General features: G+C 38.1%; 1 protein-coding gene and 1 non-coding gene across 2 annotated transcripts in view; both read left to right on the top strand.

Moving 5' to 3' along the window:
- The window catches only part of ZNHIT6 (zinc finger HIT-type containing 6), a 56794-nt gene extending 33757 nt beyond the window's left edge, over positions 1–23037 (top strand). The window contains exons 8-10 of the mRNA XM_070405504.1: positions 1242–1319; positions 16480–16604; positions 20787–23037. Coding sequence (XP_070261605.1) covers positions 1242–1319; positions 16480–16604; positions 20787–20827 — 244 coding nt within the window. The 3' untranslated portion in view covers positions 20828–23037. The remainder of the gene's footprint in view (positions 1–1241; positions 1320–16479; positions 16605–20786) is intronic.
- A 1445-nt stretch (positions 23038–24482) lies between these two features.
- On the top strand, positions 24483–24622 carry LOC139004471 (U4 spliceosomal RNA). Its single transcript, XR_011470360.1, has one exon. It is a non-coding gene; the product is annotated as a U4 spliceosomal RNA (small nuclear RNA).
- Positions 24623–27371: the final 2749 nt, after the last annotated feature.

Genomic DNA, 27371 nt, shown 5'->3' with positions numbered 1-27371 from the left:
CCAACTCTTCATAAAACTAAGATATACTCTGTCTCCTGTCCAAAAATACAACATGGACAAAAATAATTAACATAGCATAGTGGAAAGAATCAGTAATGAAGGTCTGGTTAGAATAACTAGCTCAGTTCCTTATAAGCTATGTGATCAGGGTAAATTACTTCACTTCTGGGCCTTAATTTTTTTCATTATTAATATGAGATTGATGATAATATACTAGATAGGATTCTTATGAAGCTTAAAAAATAGCATATATAAGTTCCTACTACAAGGCTTAGCCCATATTAGGCAGTGCTTTAAAAAGGGAACTATTATTAGAGTGCTTGTTATTAGTGTTCCTAGGCAGGAACCCAGTTGACTTTCTTTTCACCAGATGGTACCTGCTTGGGATATGAATGCTTGGTTTGGCTCCAGTAACTTGGTGTTTAAAATTTATACTGAGTGGATTCTGAAATGTCTGATTCAGTTCTAGTTAAATCTCAGCATGTACTTTTGATAAAAGGTAGAGCACAAGACTGAATCAGATCCATGTCACATATCAAACAGTGTCTTGGGACAGGTATAATAGTTGTTTCATTCTAATTACTGAGAATCCAGTTGTTATTATTGTTCAGATATCTGGTAATAACACAAAATACTTGCCACTTAATTGCATACATTAAAGAAGTTAAATAGCAAGATTAATTACTGAAATAGTTATTTTTAAGTTCTTTAATTATACAGAAAGGAATAAAAGGTAATTTTGTTGTTGTTGTTGTTAATCCTCACCTCAGGATATTTTTTCCATTGATTTTTTTTTTTTTTTTTTTTTTTTTTTTCAGAGAGAGTGGAAGGTGGGGGTCGGGGCGGGAGAGGAGAGAGAGGGAGAGAGAGAGAGAGAGAGAGAGAGAGAGAGAGAGAGAGAGAGAGAGAAATAATAATTCGATTGGTTGACTTCCATATGCACTGCACCCCAACTAGAACTGGGATTCAAACCTGCAATCCAGGTAATGTGTCCCTGACCAGGAATCGGACCCACAACCCTTTGGTGCGTGGGCTGACTCTAAGTACTGAGCAACACCAGCCAGGGTGAGAAAGGTACCTTTTCAAAAATTCAGATCCTTGGTTAGAAAATGCATTTAACCTTTTTTCTATGCTTGTATAGATAAATTTTAAAAATTGTTAGCTATTCATAAATGCTCTTCTATGACACTAGCTTGAAATATATTAAAAATTGCTTTTTTAATGTAGTATTTTTATTTCAGATTGAAAGCCTACATTCGCTCTCAGACTGGGGTCCAAATTTTAATGAAGGTCGAAAATATGCAGCAAAATTTAGTAAGGTAAAATTGCTTCCCTCCCGATTATTTTAGAATTCTGCAATATAATTAAGTAGCTAATTATTATACTAATTATCTGGCTATTAATAAAGCCTAGGCTTTAAAAATGACTTTCAAATTAAAATTTTTAAGTAATCTCCCTTATAGGATGGTTTTGGTTGAAAAATCACCCTGGTTGGAATATTTTAAAGTAACATCATATGCAACTAAAAGTTTTCTAAGTTGCATTTTAACTTATTTCAAGATATATTCTCTTCAACAGAGTTCTAGTTCCAGCTCCAGCGTTCTGGTGTTCAAATTGTTTTTGGAAATGCAGAAATTCTTGTAACCAGCTGATTACTGCATACATTACAGTGGAAAAAACACTGCATAGAAATGTGAAGGGAGATAGGTTCTAACAAACTGAATGATTTGGTAAAGTTTTCAACATCACTGGGCTCTGTTCCTCCTTAAATGGAATGAAGTACACTACACTAAGGGATCTCCGAGGGTCCCTGCAATCTGCTTAAGTGCCAGCTATGTGTCGGCTACTGAATTGTAAAACACTGGTCATTTAAGACTACTAATGCTTTTCCCCTGTTTTCATTGTTTAATTAACAAAACTCCTAGATGCAACCCAGACTAGGTATGATTAGCCTTGTCTACAATTTGATTTGCTGGTTTGGCTTAGAGCAGTGGTTCTCAACCTTGGCTGCACATTAGAATCACCTGGGAATCTTTTTAAAATGCTGATTTCTGGGCCTCATCCTTCTGTTTCTTTGTTATGGGGTGGGGCCACAACATTAGTAACAAAGAAACAGAATTTCCGGAGGATTTTCTGATCATTTTAAAAAGATTCCCAGGTGATTCCAATGTGCAGCCAAGGTTGAGAACCACTGGCTTAGAGGTTTGAGGTCCAAGCTGTGAAAGCAGAGCTATGTGTGAATCCTAGCTCTGCCTGCTGCCAATTATGTTAGTAAGTAAATAAAACCTCACTTCCCTTAGTTTTCCCATGTGTAACTTGGGAATGATAATAATAATTACAAGATTGTCATGATGGACTAAAGTAATTCATTTAGCACATGGTAAGTGCATGCTTTTAGTAGTATAACTACTTCAGATAAATGGATTCTTAACAAAAGGTCTACCTATAACATTATAAGACTTTTATAGCTAAGAATGCAGTTCATACTTTAACTCTGCTACACCCCTAAAAGATTTGGAGTCCCAAATAAGAGGGTAGAAAGTTCTGTGGCTTCTACAAAGATAGTTATTCAGAGTTACAACATCCATGCTAGCCAAAATCGATTATTTCTGAAATTGGTAATTAAACATAATTAATGAGAAACACTGATGTAAAAGGTGCATATTTTCCGTTTTGTTTAGTAAAATCCTAAAGTGGATTCCATATAACTCATGTCTAAACAAAATAATTTGCATTTCTCCCTTAGAATTTACCTCTGGTCAGTCATTAATTAATTTTTTCGTTTTTTATTATCTATGTTTCCTCTTCCAAATTTAGTTCCTTTCTTAACATACACCATATTTTATCTAAGTAGTTCATGTAAATGTTATTCATTTTTCATACTTTGGTGCATACTTGATGAATATATTGTGGCTTCAGTCTCATAAGCCTCTAAGAGAACACTTACCTGAGGGTTTTTGTTAAAAGTGAAATTACTTTTTGGATAGTTGTCTCATCTCAACTTCTCTAGGCCATGGAAATAACATGTTTTCCAGTCTTCACCTGACAACCTGGTAGTTGTTCCTGTTTTAAATGTAAGATACTGAGTATTTTAAAGTTTGTACTATAGGACAGACTGTTGGGCCCAGATAGCATTCATTTTTAACTTGGAAATATGTATTGTAAATTCTTGAAGAGGCAAAGGGGATGGAGATCTCAGCTTGTCCCAGCAGACCAGGGTTTTCTAGGAATGTGAAAGAAATGCATGACATGATCTAGGGGGAAATGGCTGGGAAAACCATTTAATTCAGTTGCATAGAAAGAAGTCAGGATACATAGATAACAGAACACAGGAGGATGCCAGGAGATTGGTATAGTTTATTTTAACAGAGTCAAAGAAGGTAAACCTGATCCCCCCAAAAAGGTCACTGAAATGCACTGAAATGAAGGTCAGATGACCTAATTCTAGGCACTCAACTTCTCTGCTTCATTTTCCTTAAGTCTTTTATTTTCTTTTACTTTATAATCTTCCTTCTTTAGGAACCCAGGGAGGACCAAAGTTGGGCTTTGGGTTAATCTTTATCCCCAAAAGAGAAGAAATAATAGGTTAATAAAGTAAAAGGTGGGTGGTGTTAACTTTAAGGAAAACCTGAGAAGTACTTTGACTTTACCTTATCTATGTAGAAAACTTTTCTTCAGATTTCCCCATTTGAGTTGTTTACTTGAACTCATTGTGTCATATGAAAATACCACCAAAGAAGAGGCAGCAGAAAGTTACAACCTAGGTCCAAAAACATGGGATTTAAAAATTCCACCTTTTTTTTTTTTTTTTATCCTCACCCAAGGATATTTTTCCATTGATTTTTAGAGAGAGGGAAAGACAGAGAGAACTATTGATGTGAGAGAAACACATTGATTGGTTGCCTCCTACACACGCCTGACCACACGAGACGGGGAGGAGCCTGCAACTGAGGTCCGTGCCCTTGGCCGGAATCAAACTCGGGACCCTTCAGTCCGCAGGTCCACACTGTGTCCACTGAGCCAAACCAGCAAGGGCCCACCTTATTTAATTTGGAGTAGTAATGGCATCACTTTAAGGCAGTAATAATGTCAGAAACTCCTATTGAGGTAGCTTTTGTCCTAAGGTGGACCTGCATTTCCAGTTAAGTCCGCTTCAAGATATAGTTATCCTAATTTCTACAAAACTTCCCAGTATTATAAGTATTTTCTAATCCTATATAATAAAACCCTAATATGCAAATTAACCAAATGGTGGAATGACCGGTCGCTATGACGCACTGATCACCAGGGGGTAGACACTCAACAGGGGGAATGCCTCTCAGCCAGAAGCCAGGCTCACAGCTGGCTAGCCCAGCGGTGGTGGCGGGAGCCTCTCCTGCCTCCATGGCAGTGCTAAGGCCTGCTCCCCTAAGCCGGCAGGCAGACATCCCCTGAGGGGTACCGGACTGCAAGAGGGCATAGCCCTGGCTGAGGAACCGCCCCCCCTTCCCCATCCCCTCTCCCCAGTGCATGAATGTCATGCACCGGGCCTCTAGTCATGAATAATGAAATTAGGTATTATGGGAGTACACTTAGAAATATTTTATTTTTTAAGTAACTATTTTTAAAACCATAGTATTCTCCAGATATAATCCTATGTAATAAAACCCTAATATGCAAATTGACCGAACAGCAGAATGACCGGCAGAATGATCGGTCGCTATGATGCACGCTGACCACCAGGGGCAGACGCTCCAGTGGAGGAGAATTTACATAAGGTGCTTGTGTTAGCAAGGCCACACTTGCTCTCTTGCCACATCATTTCTTACAGGCTGTCTATTCTCAGAATGTAAATAAATGGTTTGAAGCAGAAAAGCCTACATCAGGAATGCAGGGCACTATCAGAGGCGGCCATTGTTCTGCTGCTCACTGAAGTTATTACTGACTGATGAGCTTAGAATACCCCCCGCTTTCCTACTGCCCATGCAGTTGTAATTTTCCAAATCTACTAAATTTTAGGCCTCTGTTATAATTTTACTTATTAATGGAATAGTTTATTTTCATAAAGAAGCTTAGATACATTTTCTATCCTTTATGTTTACTTTGCTGCTTTGATATTTATATAAAATCCTAGTTTTGATAAGGATGTGGTTTAAGCTTTAGTGGGATGATTTTTTTTTCAAATTTACTCAGAAGCCATTAATTAAGCATATTTAATTTTCCACACATGTAAATAAAAATTGGAGTTTATACAAGAATGAATAGGCTAAGAAAACAGACATGTAGCCTAGGAGATGGAGGTTTCTGGCATGGACCTGTTTATCTGAAAGATCGGCCTGTTTTCTGGACAGGATTAGTGTATGTTGAGTTTCAAGTAGAAGTAGCATCATTTTCAGAAACATTATTTTAAAAAATGGCCTTTCCATACTAATACTTTATTATTATTAGGATTTCTTTAGAGTGAGGTTATATCACTCCAGTAAGAAATAGTAATATTTCTTCAGAATATATAAGCTGGGAAAAAGTAGGCCTTATTTTTAAAAACTCAAGAGTAGACTTTGTAGAGCAAAAGTTTCAGCATTACAAATATTAAATTTATTAAATCACTTTCTCTCAAACCTAACCCAAATTATGTGACATTTGAAGTAATCTTTTTGCTTTTATTCAAAAACCTATATCAAAGTAGATTTTCTGTAAAGTCAAAATAATGTTATAAATTTGATATAGACCTTGGAAAGTTACTAACCTTCTGTTTTCCTAACTGAAAGTTGGATCAAGATAGAAATGATACTGCTTTGTTATGAAAATTACTGTGACATGATGCCTGTCAGCTACTGAGCCCGGTGCTTGGCACATAGCAAGCATATCATTCTCAGTAAATATGTATTATGAAGCACAGCATTCAAGCCAACATCTTATTGAATTGACTCTGAATATAAATTTTTGTTTTAATCTTACAGATTACTTCCTTAGTAAAAGGAAGAAATAGGTTTAAGACAAAAAGTTCTATATATCTGGCAGTTGACTATATTATGTATTACTTATTTTTAAAAAGTAATAATTTTTTACACTTCTGCAACATACATACTCTTATGTTCAATACTAGAGGCCCAGTGCGTGAGATTCATGCACTTGGGGTGGGGGTGGGGGTCCCTCAGCCCAGCCTGCACCCTCTCACAGTCCAGGAGCCCTCGGGGGATATCTGACTGCCACAGAAGCAGGAGAGGCTCCCACCACCCCCACTGTGCTCACCAGCCATGAGCCCGGCTTCTGGCTGAGCAGTGCTCCCCCTGTGGGAGCACACTGACGACCAGGGGGCAGCTCCTACGTTGAGTGTCTGCCCCCTGGTGGTCAGTGCATGTAATAGTGACTGGTCTTTCCTCTGTTTGGTCGATTTGCATATTAGCCTTTTATTATATAGGATTAGCTGTGCTTCAGACAGGCACTAACCACAAGGGGGCAGCTACCCAGTCATGTTATTTTTGCATTTCTTTTGACATAAGTGGGATATTGGAAGAATATGAAGTTTCAGGAGCTTGTTTATTTAAGATATTGTCAGCTGTCATTTCTGTACAAATAACTCCTAAATCTAGATCTATTTTCAACCTTTCTCCCCAGCTCAAATCCTGGTTTGCAGCTATCTTCACTTACACATTTCATTAAATCTTAAGCTCCAGATGTCTAGATCTCATCACACCACATCCATTTCTGTGTCTTTTAGTTTTCATATTTAAAAATACAATAATTGAATTAGCAGTTTGCTGCACTTTGTTTTGGGACTTTAATGTATCCATGTAGACAAGGACCATACATGTTTGACATGGGGCACTAGTCATGAGTTGGTTAGTACAGACATGTGCCTCCATTCAGAAAGCTCAGCAGTTCAGAGCTGCACTGGTAAAAGATCCTAGTCTATTCATGATATGAAAGCTTTGGAATGTGATAAAATAGTAACCAGCTATACATTTTAAAAAACGCCTTACAGAGGGCTTTATAAGGCTCTTACTTGTTCTAGATACCCCTTATTCAGTCTTTTCTTATCCTCACTGTCAGCTCAATTACTTTTAAATCCAGAAGGCCTGGGTTCCAATCTTATCACTTGGTCCTTATGGAGCTGTAACTCCTCAAGGGTGCTCAGTTTTCCTCATCAGTATGATGGAAAAGATAACTATTCATCAACTAGTTTGTAAAGAGTAAATGTAATAGGTGAAAATGTTTCTAAAGTGTAACTTGCCAAACTAGTATCCTATCTAATAAAGAGAGAATATGCTAATTGACTGCCACGCCCTCAAAGATGGCAGTGCCCGGTCCCCTCAGCCTTGCCGGGGTGGCAGGCACGCGGCACAGCCGGGCCCTCCCCGCGCGCCTGCCTCCAGAGTTCCCCAGTCCCCTTAGCCCCCCAGCCTCCCAGGCCCGGCCCAGACGCAGGCAAGCCTTGGATGGCAGCCGCCCAGCCAACGCCTGAGGCGCAGGCAAGCCTCAGATGGCAGCTGCCTGGCTGGTCTAAGGCTCAGGTAACCAGGGTCGGCCGAGGTTTGCGCTGCTGGCAGTGGCAGCAGCAGAGGTGTGATGGGGGCGTCACCTTCCCCCGATCACCGGGTCACCTCCTGCCCCTGGGGCTCCCAGACTGTGAGAGGGGGCAGGCCAGGCTGAGGGATTCCCCTCCAGTGCATGAATTTTCATGCACCGGGTCTCTAGTCGGTAATAAGATTTTATAATTTAAAGGTAATTTAGGACCTCTGGCAGGGAAATGACATACTTTTCAGGAATTATGTTTATGATTTATGATGAAACTAATTAATAGAAGAAAAAGCATAAACTTTATAGACAAACAGACCTGAGTAAAAATCCTGGCTTTGTAACTGTAACTGTAATTTAGTTTCTTTGGGTAAGTCAATTTCTTAGAGCCAGATCCCTATCTTGTAGAGATATATTTTGTACAGTGGGGCCTTGACTTACGAGTTTAATTCGTTCCGAGACCAAGCTCGTTAAGGAGCTCGTTAACTCAAATTATTCTATCAACTCAATGCAAAAAATCGGCTGAGAGACAGCTGGTATCTCAAAAAACTCGTTAGTCGGGACACTCGTAAGTCAAGGCCCCACTGTACTTCATTAAAATTAATACATTTGAAAATGCTATAAACACAGTGCCTAGCATTCATTCATCAATTAATTCCTCAAATATTTATTTGGGTCTACCATGTATACCTAGTCTGCTAGGTAATGGTAGTTCATAGAAATAAATCCTTTGTTGGGGATGACAGTCAAATAAACAACTACCACGTTTTCATTGGGACAAGTTTCCTAATAGAAATCTAAAGCTAAGTAGAAACTCAGTAAGCATTCTCTCTTGTTCCTTATCCACCTCCAAACATTCTTACAGGCTGCACACTGCCTTAAATATCTAGGCACTTCATTTGCTAACTCTAGCTCCCCCCTCATTTATTGGTTCTTAGAATCCCTCTTCCTCCATAGATTCTCTCCTAATTAACATAGGGATTTAATTAGCCTTAGTCTTGTTAACATAATATGTCTCCTTTGGTGCTAAATTGCATACAAAATTCTGATCTGTACAGCCTCTTAGATCTTTTATCTTTACAGTGGGGCCTTGACTTACGAGTTTAATTCGTCCCGTGACGGAGCTCATAACTCAAATTACTCGTATGTCAAATCTTAAAGTGAACAAGTGAGACACGTGATGCTGGGCTAATGTTGTGGCATTCACTGTGACGTTCACTGTGCCAACTAGCGGTGGGGTATCTGAAGCTGGCTCGTAACCCGAATTTTAGCTCACAACTCAAAGCAAAAAATCTGCCGAGAGACGGCTCGTATCTCGAAAAACTCGTTAGTCGGGACACTCGTAAGTCAAGGCCCCACTGTATTAGGAAGTGTCATTTTCAAAATATGATTAGGTTCCTCAGAGAAGCTTTTGCTTAAAAGTTAGTCAAATAGTTCATGAGTCAACTACATCATAGAATATATTATTTTAGAGTTGGCAAGAATTACTCTAGTTTTTTTTTGTCTTCCAGGTAAGGGCATTGAAACTCTGAGAAGTTAAGTATCTTACTCAGAATCACTCATGGAGATGCAGAGTTGGGACTACTATAAAGCAGATCTTCTGAGTTACTTTATTCAACTGTGTTTGCTTATTCATCACTCAACACATATTTACTGAGATCTGCCACTTGTCAAACACTGTTCTAAATGCTGGGAATACAATGGTAAAGTATTAGGTATTCACTAGAGGTGAAAAGGTTGAAGGCTTTCTAGAAAGCAAGTATATACAAAGTGGGGAAAACTAGGTTTACAGTTGTGAGTACATGAAACAGTTTATTCTTGCATTATTATTTATTAATTAGTGCATTATTTCCCATACAAACAACTGTAAACCTATTTTTGCTCCCCTGCTGTGTACACAAGGTAGTCAGGAATAAGCTAGATGTTTGTAAGACTGAGCAGACAGTGGATATAGGAATACACATAGAATTCATAATTTTGGTATTTATAATAAACTACAGTGAGAGGTCTGGTTGGGGAGGAGGTTGACATTCTTTGACTAGAATGAAATATCTGAATCACCCAGAAATTTCAAGTAATCATGTCATTATTCCATTTGAAGAGTATCCTGTATAATAATAGGCTAATATGCAAATCTACCAAACGGCAGAACAACTGGTCACTATGAAGCGCACTGACCTCCAGGGGGCAGACGCTCAATGCAGGAGCTGCCCCTTGGTGATCAGTGCACTCCCACAGGGAGAGCACTGCTCAGCCAGAAGCCCCGAGCTGGGAAAGCAAGTGAAATAACAGCTGGTGAGCGCAGTGGCAGTGGCGGGAGCCTCTCCCGCTCCCACAGCAGCGCTAAGGATGTCCAAGGGCCCCCCGGACTGCAAGAGGGTGCAGGCCGGGCTGAGGGACCCCCGGAGTGCAAGAATTTTGTGCACTGGACCTCTAGTATACGTGTGTGTGTGTGTGTGTGTGTGTGTGTGTGTGTGTATCTGATTACAAATTATTAAGCAACATAAGTAGAGTGGATAAATTTACTGAAGGACAGATCCAAAGGGATGTGATGGTCAAATTCTTAGCAGGTTATAAATCTACAGTTTACTTAGTGATGCTCTCGTTTCAAATATATATTTCATTTACTGGTTAAGGGAATTATGTGAAATATAAAATGAAAGTTTTCTCTAAAAATTTGGGAAATATATTTTAACTCTCAACATGATGTTAAATTTTCAAGCTTACAGCCACTGAAACTTAAGTTGTGCTTGCATCTGTCCTGCGAATACTCACCCAGCTATGCCAACTAGCTGAGCTTTTCCCCCTAGAACTAATTTTATAATTCTTATTATAAAACTGATTCAAACAGAATCCCACACATAAAACCGATTCCATCACTGGACATGTCCTCTCTGAGATGACACAAATATTTAGTACCCCTCTCTCCATATTTCTTTCGTGTGCGTGGACATTCTCTAGGTTGATTCTAATGTCTTCTAGTTATCAAATGGTCCCTTACTGAATTCCCTTCTGCCAGAATGAGCTATACTTTTAAAACCAAATAACAATAAACTGATTTTTATTAGGGTTATGTTTTTTAAATAGCTGAAGATTCAACTTTTTACATTTGGAATCAGTTAGTTGCACTTTTAACCCAGAACCCTATATTGAGAAATAAATTTGACTATGAAGAATATAGGTTAAGTGCTACCTTTGGCAGATACATAGCCAAAACTTGTAGAATTTTAGAACTGGAGGGATCTTGGTGTTCACCTCATCAGGGTTCTTATTTTATAGTGTAAAATAATCTGTAACCTAGGTACTGCTAGTATCCAATATATTTTAGGAAATACAAGAGGTGGAGTGTCGGTGGTCAGATGGAAAATAAAGTGGCTTTGTGACTCATTTTTTTCTTTTAATTCTCTGTCTCCTTTTGAGTTATGAGAAGTTTTTTAAAACCCCCTAATTTGCTAATAAAGTGCAGAGAAAGAACTTCAGGAACGTGGCCAGTTTCTTTGAAAGTTAGTAACAGTGCCAAGATTAAAAGCATACCCTTAATATCGAGACAACTTTTATTTATATAATGTCAGTCACTGTAACACCTGTTTAGCCTATTGAGCCATGCTGCCCTTCAAATGCCCCTGTGAAGCTGCCTGGAGCAAGGTCAGCCAGCAAGCCTGTGAGGGAAAGCAAGTGAAATAACAAGAGGAAATGTCTGAGAGCGTCCCTAAGGGTAAAAGAAAAGACAAATGTTGGTATCTTAATTCTTCCAAACCTAAGTAGTTTGTCTTATGGTAGCAGAGCCATTCTACTAATGGGAACACCAGAGTTTTTGTAAATTTAAAAAAAGATACAACTGTCTCTTAGGATTCACTGACTTAATGGCTGGCAAAGAAGCTAAAGTCTAAATGTTTTAGGCAGTGCCAAGCTGCACTGTACAATTTGCCTCAAGATAATGGAAACAAACATTCAAAGTGCTTTTTACTCTCTTGGAAGTAAACATGATAGGAAGCATGCAACAGACTGAGGATTCTCAGAGGAAAAGGGTAGAGAGGGGTGGGAAGAGATTGACCAAAGAATTTATCATATATGCATAAGTCATGGACATAGACAATAGTGCAGTGAAGGCCTGGGGAAGGGGCAGGATTGGGCAGGAGAGGGTCAATGGAGGGAGGACATCTGAAATACTTTTAACAGTAAAGATTATTTAAAAAAATAATAATAATGGTTTGAAGGTTGTACTAAAGGTTGCAAGACTACATTTAAAATGTAAAATGCATAAAATGGCAAATATGTATTTTAATGCTTATGTAATAAGTGGCATTCTTTGTTACTAAAGAAGTTCAATGACTTTGTCCTAAGCTAAAGTTTCTTTAAGGATGTGTTGTTAAGTAAATATGAATGTAAAACAGTGTTCATGGCATAAGTCAATGATTTTCAACCTTTTTCATCTCATGCATGGTAACATAAACTAATTACTAAAATTCTACAGCACGCCAAAAAATACATTATTTTTTGCCGATCTGACAATAAAACGTAGGCATAATTTTGATTCATTCACCCTGGACAGGTGTTGTTGTGTTGACTATTGTTGTTTTTTTATTGAATTTATTGATATGACATCCTATATAATAAAGAGCTAATATGCAAATGGTCATCACGCTCTCACGCCATCACACTGTAACGGCTCAGACACTCAACACTGGGGAGAGAGGAATGAGGACCAGCCAGGCACAAATGAGCTCTCGAGAGAGGAATGGGGACCAGCCAGGCTGCGGCCCAGGAGAGGGACAAGCCACCCGCCCCACAGTCCTGGGGGTCAGCGGCTGTGCCTGCACCTGCGGCCTGGGAGAGGGACAAACCGGCCCAGGTCCTGGGTGCCTGCGGCTGGCCAGAGGGAGGGAAGCCCAGGTCCTGGGTGTGGGGTGAGGCAGAGGCGGTTAGGGGTGATCAGGCCAGCAGGGGATCAGTTAGGGACGATCAGGCAGGCAGAGGGGTTAGGGGTGACCAAGCAGGCAGGCGAGCAGTTAGAAGCCAGTGGTCCCAGATTGTGAGAAGCAGTCAGACATCCCCCGATGGGTCCCGGATTGGAGAGGGTGCAGGCAGGGCTGAGGGACCCCCAACCCCACCCCCATGCACAAATTTTGTACACCGGGCCTCTAGTTGGTTCATAAAATTATATGAGTTTCAGGGATACAATTCTACAATACATCATATTTTATTGTGTGTTCACCACCCGAAGTCACATTTCCTTCCATCACCGTTTTTCCCCCTTTTATGCTCTTCTACCTCTCCCCACCCCCTTTTCTCTCTGGTAATCACCATACTGTCATTTTTTTTATTTGACAGTATAAGGCAGTGGTTCTCAACCTTGGCTGCACATTAGAATCACCTGGGAATCTTTTTAAAATCCTGATTTCTGGGCCTCATCCTCCGGAAATTCTGTTTCTTTGTTACTAAATGTTGTGGCCCCACCCCATAACAAAGAAACAGAATTTCCGGAGGATGAGGCCCAGAAATCAGCATTTTAAAAAGATTCCCAGGTGATTCTAATGTGCAGCCAAGGTTGAGAACCACTGGTATAAGGGAAAAGTGGTAATGCCCCTGACTAAATAGGTATTGCTTGTTTTAAAGATTCTTGCAGCATACCAATTGAAAATTGCTTTAGTAGACTAAGAGTAACCACTAGTAGCAGAAGAATCAAAGAAACTCAGAATTTCAGCTGAAAGATTATCTAGTACAGTCTGACCTCTTTAATTAACAGACCGGAAAGCTGAGGCCTACAAGCTTACTGACAGTCAATAGCAATATTGCCATAATTAGAAGTTAGCAACATTTTAGAGTTAACATTGAATAAAATTCATTTGTTCTAATAAAAAACACACAACATACCAGATTTCCATTGCATTTGAATAAAATACTTTAAAAATCATTCATTATAAATTCTTATAAATATTTGCATCCTAAATGCTTTCTGCAGTGCCTGGTTGGCACATAAAATAGGCACCAAGTTTTAAAAAACAAATGAGCAAGTGTAATCATTATAGCTTTAAGATTGAAATAATATGTAGATTATTACATGGTAATTTTTAAGTATCTAAAGGTTCCTATGCTTGGAACTATTTGATACTGTATCAGCAATAAAATTAGGCTCTGATTACCATGTGGCTTTTGAAGAAATCCTTTTTTTTTTTTTTTTTTTTTTTTAATTGCTCCAGCCTTGGAAATCTACAGAACTTACTGAATATTTAATATTGTAAAAAGAAATAAAATACCTAAGACAGAAGGTATACACAGAAAATTATTTACCAAAAATTGAAATAAGTGGAAAACATTCCCTTATTGGGAAATGTCTTTGAATAGAAGCCTGATTATTTTGTTAAAATGCACAGAAGATAAGTTACTGCAAGTGTTTATAGGATACTGTTTGAAAAGTTTCTACTTGAGAATTCAAGTCTTATTTTATCTTAAGAAAAATGTAGTTATATCCATTTTATATTTTATTTTATAAGTTCATGTTATGCTTTGATGTCTAATTCAATCTCATTTTCTTTTGTATAATTACTGCTAACTTTTTTAAAAAATGCTACATATTTCAAAGGGAAATAATGTTTAAAAGATGTGAAACATTTAATCCTTGAATGCTGGAACCACTTTTAAAGTATCATAAGCACATCTGTAATACATTACAGAGGGAAAAGAATGTATGTGTTCTGTGGCCTATGGGCACTAGGATGGCTGGTTTAGGAAAACTGAGTATTTTGCATTTTGAGTTTTAACAAAAAAAAATATTCTGATTCTAAAATGAAGAACTTAATCTCAGGGGTGAGCTTTGTGGTCAGGCAAACGTAAGTCAAGTTTTGGTTTCACATTTATTCTCTCCCTTGTCACCTACTTCTTAAAAAGAAATCAGTTTTTTTACAGTGGGCTTGCCTTTGCATTCTATTTTGTTAAGTACTTTTGTTTTCCCTTATTTGATAACTATGACATGGGAAAAACTTAGAACAAAAGAAATCACTATACCAGGAGTTCTTAGTAAGTGTGCTACATGTCTCAGTCAGCTGCAGGTTATGGAGTAAATAATTTTTTACTAATTAAGAAATAGCAAGGTTTGTGAAGGATTTACTCTTAAAACAAAACTACAGCAGATTCAAGTGTACCCCAGTGATAACTTCACACTTGATCACTTGTATTCCATTATGCTTTTTTGGGCAGGAGGGGAAAAGATGGAGTTAGAGCTGTCAGGGCTGGGTATCCCTTGGGATGGGTGTTGTGTATGTGAATATCATCTATCATTGGTAGAGATAGAGAAGAAAAGTTAGAGAACTTCTGTGCTGCGTTGGTGGATATGATCTCTACTGTTTTCCTCTTTGACATGACACGATATTCACATGCCAGCACATTCCTATATGCAACTAAGTCCCAGTAAGCCAGCTGAAATTCCACCCCTTTCGATCCTATTCCAGAAAGCAGGCAAGGGAGCATGTTAGGGGAATGCATCTTTAATCAACTCACATTTTTTTAAGTAATGGCATGAGGATTTCATATCTTAAGGATATGAGCATCTAAGAACCTGTGATACATTTGACAGCTATGTCATATATACACCATGGCTAATAAACTCCATATTTCTTAGATTTTGTGTTTTTGCCTCATTCAGAAACCTAAATCTGGTTTTTTAAATTTTTTAAATAAAGGAAGGTCGTATTTAATTGTATGGCAATATAAATTTTTAGAAGCTATCATTGGAATTAACTTTTTTTAAAAAAAAAATTCTTTATTGTTTAAAATATTACGAGTCTCCTTTTTTCCCCATTGACCTCTCCCCCTCCACCCCCTCCTCCAAGCACAAGCCCTCACCCCCCCACCCCCCCACCCCCACCCCACTGTCTGTGTCCATTGGTTTTGCTCATATGCATGCATACAAGTCCTTTGGTTGATCTCTTACCCCCCTCACCCCCCATCTTCCCTCATAGGTTGTACAGTCTGTTCGATGCTTCTATGTCTCTGGTTCTATTTATGTTCATCAGTTTATGCTGTTCATTATATTCCATAAATGAGTGAGATCATGTGATATTTATCTTTCCCTGACTGGCTTATTTCGCTTAGCATAATGCTCTCTAGTTCCATTTATGCTTTTGCAAGTGGTAAGAATTCCTTCTTTTTTTATGGCGGCGTAGAATTCCATTGTGTAGATGTACCACAGTTTTCTAATCCACTTTACAAAAGTATTTTGTAGCCAGTTATTTTATGGACATACATTACTAGAAATTATCATGGAATGGTGTTTATTTTTCTTTTAAGGCTCAAACTAAGTTTTTTTGAGGATTTTTAGATAGTCATTAGATACCATTTATCCAAGATAATTTTATGATACATAAAATGTAGATATTATGTTAAAGTTAGTCTTTATTCCTTACTTGATATAAAAATTAATGACTTATCCTAGAGCTTTCCTAATGTCTGTTTATTTGATATGCTTTTGATTTAGCTTTAGAACCTTCATAATAATAGCTCCTTTACCTTTTTTTTAATATTAAATTTACTATATTATAAGGAAACTAGAGGCCCGGTGCATGAAATTCATGCACTTGGGGGGCGTCCCTCAGCCCAACCGGCTCCCTCTCACAGTCTGGAGCCCTCAGGGGATGTCCGACTGTCGTGGAGGCGGGAGAGGCTCCTGCCACCACCGCTGCGCTTGCCAGCCATGAGCCTTGCTCAGGGCTTCTGGCTGAGTGGCGCACCCCCTGTGGGAGCGCACTGACCATCAGGGGGCAGCTCCTGCATTGAGCATCTGCCCCCTGGTGGTCAGTGCGCATCATAGCAACCCATCGTTCTGCTGTTTGGTTGATTAGCATATTAGCCTTTTATTAAGGAAATAGCTACTGGATTAATGTTATCACTTTAAAATTTTTTTAATGTAAGGGACTCTGATAAATTTTATTTATGAGTAGTTTTTAATATTAAGAGCATTTTCTTGTTTTGCTTTTTTATTATAAGATATTATGAACTGGATCCTCACAAGAGTCTCCTTGACAATTTGAGGAACAAAGTGATCATTGAGTACCCAACATTACATGTGGTATTGAAAGAATCCAGTAAAGACATGAACGTTCTTCACGAAGGTAAGTATCAATTTGTTCCTGTCGTGTTCAGAATAACTCTAGTGAGACCAAGCAATAGTGCCATCTGTATTACCTTACATATGTGTTTTCCCAGTAGATTTACACACGTTTACTCTATAGCTACAGTTAATACTGTAAGTGACAAATGAGCTCCTGTCTGGTTTGAGAGAATGTAAGCTATCAATTTAAAATGACTGAACCAGTTTAAATGCCTGGCTATAAAAGGATGCTCTTTGTCTTACATGAGTCCTATGTGTTACTTACCTTATTAACTCAAAACCATTAGATACCATTTTCAGTTAAGAATTATAGGTACAGGCCAAGTTTCATTGTAACAAACTCCATGTTACCGTAAAGTCCTTGGATTGGATTGAACTCGGTTGTTTAAGATAATATTACCTGAAATATGTAATTCGGTTTTATTGCTATTATTGACTGTAACAGGAAGTAACCTTTACTGTAATGTCTTCTCTGGACAGTATATAATAGCTTTTATTCTTGGGAAAGTTAATAGGGAAAAAAAATTTTCCCAAGTGGCCAAAATTTTGTCAGTTTCACAATTTGAAACTAGATTTTTAATTAGCAAATTTGAAGCTTCTAATAATCAATTATGGATTTCTAAATCTTAAGGTTAATTCTTTTTTATATTTTTTACAGTTTGAAAATAGCCAGGGTTTTTTTTCTCAAATTAAATAAGAAATTTTACTTTTAAATGACCAGTTTTCACTTTTTTTTAGAAAGTTGTATAAAACCTTGCTTTTTCCTTAACATAATTCACATAGCTCTCTTTAAATGTTGGTTTCAGGGAAAGTTGTTTAGTAATGTGGGTTACTAGCCAGGGCAAACATTGTCTGTGTAAATAAACATGCACACACAGCACCTCTTTTACCTTGTTTAGGAATGCACATTGAAGTAAGGCTTCCTGTAACGAAGCAAAAAGAAAAGCTACTTTTGTAGTGCACTTGGAACCTTCTTAAGAAACATTTGCTCCTTTTTGGTAGGTGTATGATGTTTGACTTATCTACAGGAAGCACAAGTGACTTGTGCTTTAAGTATAGAGGATAGTTTAGAACTGCTCTAGCAAAGAACTAAGGAGGATCCGACAGGATTTGAAGGAGCATACCAGTGTTGTCATATCATAAGTACACATACTTTAAAAAACAATGCCAGGCCTTCCCATACATGCATTTCTTTGTGTAAACACTTCAAGGTGTCTGTTTTGTTTTGTTTTTTTGTGGGGTTTTTTTGTACCTTCTCAAACCATTGGATATTCTTCAGGGTGGTCCCTTAATACAGAAGAAGGATTATATAAGAATAGGACATTTTCTTTGGAAAGCCTTGAAATTCTCTCTCCAAAGCCAAAAACTTGAATTTTTAATCTTGAGTTCATAGCACAAGGTGTCTCTCTTCTAGTTTTGGGAAAATGTGTTTCTGGGCTTAGATTCAGTAGTTTCCACAGTTGACGGTTGTTATAATGTTTGTTACTGTAGATTGCTATAATTTACTTTGTTCCCTATATTGATGAGCAATGGGCAAGTTTTGTTTGTTTGCTTTTTGCTTTTTAAGGAATGAAAAAAGTTGACTGAAAAGATTTAGCAGTTAAGGTAACTCACTAGATTGGAGATGTAGAGTGCTAATCACCCATCTCGTTTCAATCCAGTATGAAGTGATCAGAATAGTGTTACTTGCTTCACAGGTCTTTGTTTGCCAAAATTAACTAGTAGATCAAATGACTTGATGAAAGCGTGCTTCATTTCAGTCTAAGGAAAAAGAATGGAGCTCTATTAAAAGAAAACAACTGGGCAACTTCAGTAAGCAAGGAAAGGGAAAAAGTTCGAAAATTGCAATGCCAAATAGTACAAAGCCCCATTAATTTAAAAACACCAGCATAATATATTTCTCTGTTTTCTAAGATAACTCAAAATTAGAAAATGCCTCTGCCTTTGAGAAGGAATCCAACCCAAAATTGATTACTTGAATTAGTGAAAATACCTGGCATAGCAGCTGCTCATACATCAGTCTGTTGTTGGGCCAATGAATCCTTTCATCCATTCTCCTTCTCCCTCCTCCTCTTAGCCCTCCTTTTCCTTCTTTCTCTTCCTTTCTCTTTCAGAGTGTGTGTGAGCTAATGGGTAGATCTCAGGAACACAAATGTAAACTTTACAGTTCAATAGGTGCTAAATAGAGTTTGCATTAAGTGCAAAGAAAGCCATAAGAGACAACAACTTGAAATATGGAGACACTTGAAGGACGCTGCTAAAGTTTATAAAATTCTACAAGGATGGGAGCATATCTTGGATGGAAGCTATTTCAAGGCCTTATTCATAAACACCAGTTTGGTTGCTGGTACAATCTTAAATCTAGGTACTATCAGCAAACCTCAAAGAACTTGACAATTGGAATATGAGGCTAGATCCAGGTTTATGATTGTAGCACCAACTCTTATTAGCTTTGGGCCCTTGAGCATTTACTCTGCCTCTCTGAGCTCTATTTTTCTTATTTACACAGTGGAGATAAATGGCTATAAACCTCAAGCAAAATAATCTCTATTTTAACCTTAATTGTTATAGTGTTTTTATATATTATTTCCTTTTAGCTTCACCGTACAATGAAATTAATAGAGTAGTCACTCTGGATCTCATTTTGCAGATAAAAAAAAGAAAGAAAAAACAAAAACCTAATCATCAGAGATATGCAAATTAAAATCATTTTACATCTGCCAGAATGGCTATCATCAGTAAATCAACAAACAACAAGTACTGGCAAGGATCTGGAGAAAAGGGAACCCTCGTGCACTGCTGGTGGGAATGCAGACTGGTGCAGCCACTGTAGAAAACAGTATGGAGTTTCCTCAAAAAATTAAAAATGGAAATTACCTTTGACCCAGTGATCCCACTTCTGGGAATATATCCTAAGAAATTTGAAAGAATATATGCATCCCTATGTTCATTGTAGCATTATTTACAAAAGCCAAGATTTGGAAGCAGCCCAAGTGTCCATCAGTAGATGAGTGGTTAAAAATATTGTGGTACACTTACACAATAGAAGGGTACTCACCTGTTAAAAAAAAAAAAAAGGGAAGGAAAGGAAATCTTACCTTTTGCAACAGTATGGATGACCTACATTAATGCTTAGTGAAATAAGCCAGTCAGGAAAAGACAAATACCAGATTATATATATATCATCTAATGAACAAAATAAACTGACAAAATAGAAACAGGCATGGAACAGACTGACAGCTGTCAGAAGGAAGCGGGGGTTGGGGAACTGGATGAAAGAAGGTGAAGGGATTAACCAAAAAACGTATATACATAACACATAGACACAGATAACAGTGTGGTGATGGCCAGAGGGAGATGGGGGTGGGAGGGTAGGTGGAGGTGGGCAAAGGGCTGGGTAATGTGGATGGAATGAGACTTTGCTTGGGGTGATGGGTGCACGATGCAGTGTGCAGATGATGTTTTATTGAGTTGTACACTTGAAACCTGTATGGTTTTGTAAACCAATGCCACCCTGATAAGTTCAATAAAAAATAAATAAAATAAAATTCTGAGTCTTCAAAAACAAAACTGAAAGAGTGACTTGCATTTATATTGATACCACAAAAGTGCTACCCCAGGGGATAGATATAGGGAGGAAAGGTGCATTCTCTGTCCTCAAGTTTAGTGAGTGATAGACTTGCATGCTCTAGTCGAGGCAGCTCCTTTAAAGGAACTCCATTTCTGCTCTGAGTCGTCTTTCTTGTGAAAGGAAGGACATGGCCATTAGCTAGTCTTCTGTCAGCCCACATTCACTCAACATATACTGCCCCTCAATTTTAAGTTTAAAAAATATCATGGAAAAGTTTATTCCAACCACACTTGGCTAGCCTATGTGATAATCGCAATCTATTCGGTGGTATGAGTGTGGGATCCTAACCACACTGTGAATGACCATTCTCAAGTCTTCCACACAGTCAGGAAGGATGTTACCTCACAAAATATAATTGCCACTTTCAGACATCATTTCTCTATTTACTGTGGCCAGAATTGTATATCCCGGCTGCCTGGGACATGACATGGTTTGTCTACCCCTGTGAGCAGTGCTATTGGTATGCATCAGAAGGAGAAGAGAAAAGGAAAAAACAGAACAGGCTAAATAGAAACAGTATAAACATGTGACTGTATGTTTATTTTTTTTCAGTGAAAAGTGAATCTACCAAGAACATTGGCAATGAAAATTGAGACTTCTGGAGGAAGGAAATACCGAGTTTGCAGAGGACGATGCATTGACTAACTGCTGTTGGGTGATTGGGTGTATTGTCAGTGGGTTTGTGCGATTTTTTGTTTTTCTGAAAAGTAAACAATCTAAAAAATTTTTTTTTAAAAAAAAAGATGTGTTTTCTAGCCTCTTGAATTGACTTACGAGACCTTATTCCTAGTAACCCCACTTTTGCACCTGGTTGTCATCGTGCTTATTTTAATTAGATCCTGGCTTTTAGTATGTTCAGTTATATAGTCTGAAACATTTTCTGATTTGATACAAGGCCAAACCCAAGGATCGCCTTTGTCAGCCACAAAGGTGTCAAAAGGCCATGTGACACACCAGCTAACCACCAGTTGCCCATTCTTGCCTTTGATATTTATATGTAACTTACCCTCTTGAGATAAATGAATGGGTCTTTTCTACTTGGTAACACCCAGTAGTATGTCCTATATAAAGGCTGAATAAATACATTTAGCTACTATTTCTTATATTCAGTCAGAAAGTTAGCAACTCCACATCATTGTTTGAACCATCAATGCTCACAAATGTGGCCGCACTTGTTCTCACAGTGAGCTGTGTCCTATGAATTCTGTGCCTTTTATCCATTTTCACTGCACTCTTCTCATTGCCACATAGGAGTGTTGTGATGACCAGTTTTAGGCTGTGTTTTGAAACATCCAGCAATAACTGAAGGAAAAACACTTGGAACTCTTTAGTGTTGTTGGATTGTATATGTGTATGTATGATATACCTGGCTTAATTTATACCTTATGGCAGCTCTGTATACATTATGATCTCACATATTGAAATTAAATGTTCCTAGTTTTATTGGAATTCATACAGTTATGAAATTGCAGCATGACTATAAAAGAGTAAAAGATTATTACATCTGTGTTGCATCTGTGTACTTAATGGTTAAGAAAAACAAAGATAAAATTGGACATTGGTGATATCCATTTTTAGTTTATGATTGGAATAAGTTTTAGACCAAAAGGAAACCAAAGGCATTAATTTAAAGAGATTTGGAAAGATTAGAAATATGAAAAAATACATAATGAGAAGATGAGCCTAGAAGAAACTTGTAGAACACAAATATATAAAACTTGTGGTAGAAATTGTGGAAGAGAATCCAAAGACAGTAATGCCACAAAGACCAGTTGGTATAAAATTGTGGAAATGGGATTTATAGGAAATAAGTTATTGCGATCTAAAATACATATACTTCCTAAAGCAACTTCAGGAATCTTCTCCCTCATTCAGTAAAAAATTTCTTTAGAATTATGTCATTCATAGTACTGCTGGGGAGACAACTAAATGGCATTTCAAAGGATTCATATTTAATCTAAAAGGGAAATTTGTCTTCTTGAAACAGGCAAGAAATAGAATGAATTGAATCAAAAGTGTGAATAGATGAATAGAATTGTTATTGGGAAAAGTGGGGCGAGGTACATAAATGAACATGTGATCTGAAATCAGGGTGGAGAGGAATTTCCTGACAGTGAAATCTGTTATGATATAGTCTCATTTCCAAGAAAAGTGTTGAGTTCCATCTCTTTTAGAATTTAAACTGAAAACTGGACAAAAACCAAAGAATTTATACTGTGTTTTCCCCCTGCCCAGAAGGCAAAAGAAAGGGGAAAAAAATCTGCATGATGTAATAATGCATCTTTGCCATCTCTATAGAATTGTACTAAACTTTTCAATTATAGACTATTCCTTAGGAAAGAATTTAACTAGCACAGTTCCCTTAAATGAACTATCAGCTCATGTGAGTAATATGCACTTTTATTCCCATAGGATTTACAATAAACATGTGTTTTAGTGAATAACCATGTCAACTACTTGGAGGGGGTGAAATTGGAATAATTGAGGGCTCTAGAAGTTTGTAGTATTAACACCCAATGTCTTTTTTTAGAGTCCCTCTCCATTTTCAATTCTTGACAAATTCTGATGCATAAACAAATTCTGACCCATGTTAAGTGCAACATCCTGCATTTTGTTCATGACTCACATTTTAAAAGGAGTAAAGCTCCACCTGGCCTTCTTTATTTTTTAAACAATGATTTCAAAGAGAAGGTAGGCCTTTCATAATCGCTAATTATTATATGTGGGATTATTAGCCATAAATTACTGTAAACAAATCTTGCACCTGTTCACATTATAAATATAAATTAAAGAGAATTACTATCATTTAACTCTGTAACTTAAATATAACTTAAATATAATTTAAATTTAACTATGTAATTTAAATATAAAGATATTTAAGAATACAAAGTGTAGTTGAGCCAATTTGTTTCCCTGTAGCAAGTGGTGGGATTCAGGCTTCATGATATAGAGTAAATCATTAAACACATATCCGTAATGCCAAAAATTTCCTTTATACATTTTGTTTAATTTGGTTGACATATACAAGTGACATATACAAGATACCTAGTTTGCTTTTATTTAATCATACACCACTGCATTAAACTGTGTTGAGTTTATTCTCAGGTAGATACTGTGTACTTTTGATTATTAATCAATTGTCCCTTAGAAACTCAATTCAAAGTAGTGTCAGCCTGCAGGGCAGTCAATTTATTAGTTCATAAACAGGAAAGTTTATCTAGATCCAAACACCCAAAGAAGCCATGTTTCCATCTCCCACACTTGCCTCTGGTTTTTTTCTTCCTGGATTGGTTTTCTCATCTAAGCAGACTCTTTAGGGATGCTCTTTTTGGGGTGGGAGACAGCGAGGTGAGGATGTTGGATGACAATTTCAGCTTACCTCATCATAACCAAAGCATGGAAGTAAGTTGTGTAAAATGTGGGGGAAGAACTTTGATTTTGTCTAGGTTGGATCACCTTTCATCCCTGAGCTGATCAGGAGAGGAGTTCCCCCAAAAGGAAGGGAAATGATCAGAATACCAAGCACTAGGCTCTCCCGAGACAGCCTGCCATTTCCTCACCTGGCTTCACCTTCACCAAGAGTTAAGAATTTGAGCCCACATGCATTTGTGAACAGGGGCTAGGTGAACAACGGAAATGATTCATCTTGTTTCGGGCAGCATTATTGATGGGGGTTAGTATAAATTATTTTACAAATGAGAAAACCAAGGAACATAGATGTTAAAGCTTATTCTTAGGTCCAGCTGTTAAATGATAAATAATGGAGCTTGGATGTTTTTCTTCTCTTAATTCCTGTCTGTACCTGGCATTATCTTTCTTCCTGTCTATATAAGTATTGATAAAATTATTCTGTATTTAACTGGTCTTGAAGGCCAAACCTGTGGTTGATACTTACATCATCACAGCATCAAGCACAGTTTCTGGCATAAAGTTAAGCCCTCAATAAAGACGAGGTGTTGAGATGAGGCGGGAGGAGTAGGGAAGTTCTCCAGGTTGAAAACAAAAAATCTTTTTAAGGCTTTCTAGTACATTGTTATCTCCCAGTCTATAGGAAAGCCCCTGACTCAGGATAATATTAGTAGCTGAAAACTCAGAACTTAGCATAAGCTAGGCACCTTATAGCTGTTAATCATTAAATCCTCACAATCCTGTGAGGTGGGCACTGCTGTGTTTCGTGGAACCCAAAATCTCATTAATTAAAAATGTGCCATTTAATGTAACACTAAGAAAGAAAAAAAAATGCTGCCAAGCTTTGCGCAGTGGCAGTATCGTAGCCAATGAGGTTTATCCGAGGCACGATTATTACTAATTGAAAAAAAATGCTGCCAATTAAATTATAATAATGCTTTTTTTTTTTAAGTTTGACACATTTATTGCTGTTTACTAAAGACATTCATCTCAGCTGTTTCTCCCATCGTGACCATATGTTAATATTTCATTTGAGTCAAGAAAAGAATATGCAGCACATGCTCAGTAAAATGGACGAAAATTAAGTTTGCCTACATTGTAGCGAGTTAAATTTGTGTGTGTTGATATAATTACATCATGTAAGTAAGAACTAATAGTTCTTGTACATTTCTATTGTTTTGCTTGGGGCTTACTCTAAGCTTAAATGCAAACAAACACGGTATTAGGGATATAGGCAGGCTACTTCTCTGGAGTTATGACATAATGCTTTTTAAAAATTTACTTTTGGGTGTTTATACAAATGTAAACAGCTCTTTTTTGTCACTTTATTTCAACAATCTAAGACTCCCCCATTGTAAGATACAGCATTTTGTATACCACTAAGAACACGGCTTAATTAATTGTGTGATACATCCTGACTTGAGATGTTAAAATATGAAAAAAATAATATAGAATTGATGTAGTATCGAGACAAATTTTTATATCATTTTGTGCTTATATAAAAGGAAACATAAGTGAAATTAACTAGGTAAGGCATTCTAACACTTCAATCTGACATTTGTGACTGAGACCTCGTGACGCAGCAATTCTCGGTGAAGTGCTCCACCGCTGTTGCCGTGATTTTAATTAAAGTGCTGCAACTTTCGATGCTGGTGTTAAGAAGGTTTCTGTTCACAATCGGGACAATGATTCATGGACTGAAACCTTGAAGGCTTGCAGTTGTCCATTCATGCCTCCTAAAGCAACGACCAAGTCTCCTTGTGCACAAACAAGGACAACTCCATCGAGACTGAGGCCTGGCCAAAGCTGTTTGAGACTAAAGATTTCAGAGATGCTACAATTAAGTACAGTACTATCGCCCCCACTTTATATGGGCAAGGAAGAGATTGGTCACATGGAAAGTAAATAGATGAGCCAGGATTCAAATCAAGGCAAGTTGGGCTTCAGAGGACAGCCCTGAAGTGGACTCAGCCGTCTTGAAGTCATACTCTATTTCATGATGACTTGGAGTGAATACTATAGTTTACTGCCACTTACAAATGGAAAAAAAGTATTTTAATAAGCTACCTTATCAGCTTATTTTTCAAAAAGGTAGGCCAGTTTCTTCACACTATGTGAAACTGCTTGGAGGCTTTTCTCTTCAACGTTGGACTGCAGGCTGTGTTTCTCTGAGCATGTTTAGTTTCTGTCTTTTATTCATGTCACATACTTTGCTGGTTTGGGCATAAGAACTAATCACTTCAGTTCGTTTAAAACCAGGTATTAGTGCTGAAGCCATTTTCTTTCAGTGGATTTGAGATATTAGTATCAAGTCTGTTTCAGTGTCCATTATGAATTAGGCGCCGCCGAGTAGAGCTTGGCGCACAGCAGTTGCAGCAGACCTCAGGGAGTAGCTATCCAGGACTACATCAATGAATGATGAAGGGGCTCACGTGTAAAGGACAAAAGGACGCAAAGGCAACTGTTAATGATTGTCACACTGGCTTTATGTTGAGCCGTAGGAGGAACATGTACGTGCCTCGCTGGGAACTCCGTCTGAAAGCTGCTGGGCCTTGCCTATGGACAGCACAGGCTGGGGGGTCAGGCTGGGGGCAGTTAGGACAACCAAACGAGAAGTATGGTTTCAGGACCTGTTGGAATTCTGGGGAACGGCTTCAGAAGTGGAAATGGGGTGGTTGGAGAAAGTCCATGTAAAGGCTCGAACATATAAATAAATGAAAGGCCTTGTAAACAGTGGAATGTGAGTCTTAATCTTTAATTTCATGGAATTAAAGCAAGTGTTCATGCTCTGAACTGTATAACCAAGAAGTAAACTAAGCCACGTGATTTTTAAAAGGGAAATGCCCTCTCTCAGGTAGGTAATGCAGGGACTATCAAATAGTGGTTTCACTTCTGAATTTCAGGAAAACTTCCCTTCTCCCAGGTTTCTGCTAAGCACTTGAAATTATTTTCACTGTGGGAAGAGATTGTCATGACACCACCTCTTGGTATCATGATTTCTTTTGGCTCCTTGAACAGTGGGTTCTAGTTCAAGTCCATATGGTATGAATCTGGTGCAAAGACAGTCCCTAAAGCCCAATAACTTCTTATTTTTCCTAGAGCCCTGTGGTCCTGCTCTTCTTGACTGCTGCTCTGTGTTCCTAAAGAAAAACAGTAGAGTCTGATCTCTGTGTTTTGAAGTTTTGGTGGTTGGTGAACCAGATGCTGTGATGCTGTGCTTTAGGGCCCCTGCCAACGTAGAAGAGACAGCAACTTTTTCCATGTTCCTGACAGATTGGAAGGTGTTTTTTCAGTCTCTGCTTCAGATCTCTCCCTGGAAAGGTTTGTCAGTTGTTCGGCCAACATTCTTGGCCTCTGCAGCTAGTGCAGCTAAGAAGCCTGTAAATAGTTCCTGCCACATTTGGACCCTCACAAACAAAACTTCTAAGTATTGGAAATGGAAAACTCGAGGTGGCGAGGAAAGCCAAGCGCGAGCGGGCAGCCAGTCTTCCAGGTGAGGAGTTAATGGGACTCTGTAAGAAGGAAGCTACTGTTTGTGGCTGACCTGTGTGTGGACAGTCGAAGGGAGAACATGATCCAGATGTTCTTTTCTCCCTTTCCGAAGTGGCAAGGAGAGTGGGGTGAGGTTTGATTTGATTTTTTTTCTCTAAGCGATCACATTCTTCTGTCCCTAACCAAACTTGTGAGCCCCTTAGGAGTGAGAAGGAAAGCAAGTTATTTCTCAGCTCT

Source organism: Myotis yumanensis, unplaced genomic scaffold (assembly GCF_028538775.1).
Source record: "Myotis yumanensis isolate MYYU_CA2020_CCGP unplaced genomic scaffold, mMyoYum1.0.hap1 SCAF_2, whole genome shotgun sequence".
NCBI lineage: Eukaryota > Metazoa > Chordata > Mammalia > Chiroptera > Vespertilionidae > Myotis > Myotis yumanensis.
The sequence above is the reverse complement of the archived record's forward strand: the minus strand, read 5'-3'. Positions and strand labels throughout refer to the sequence as shown.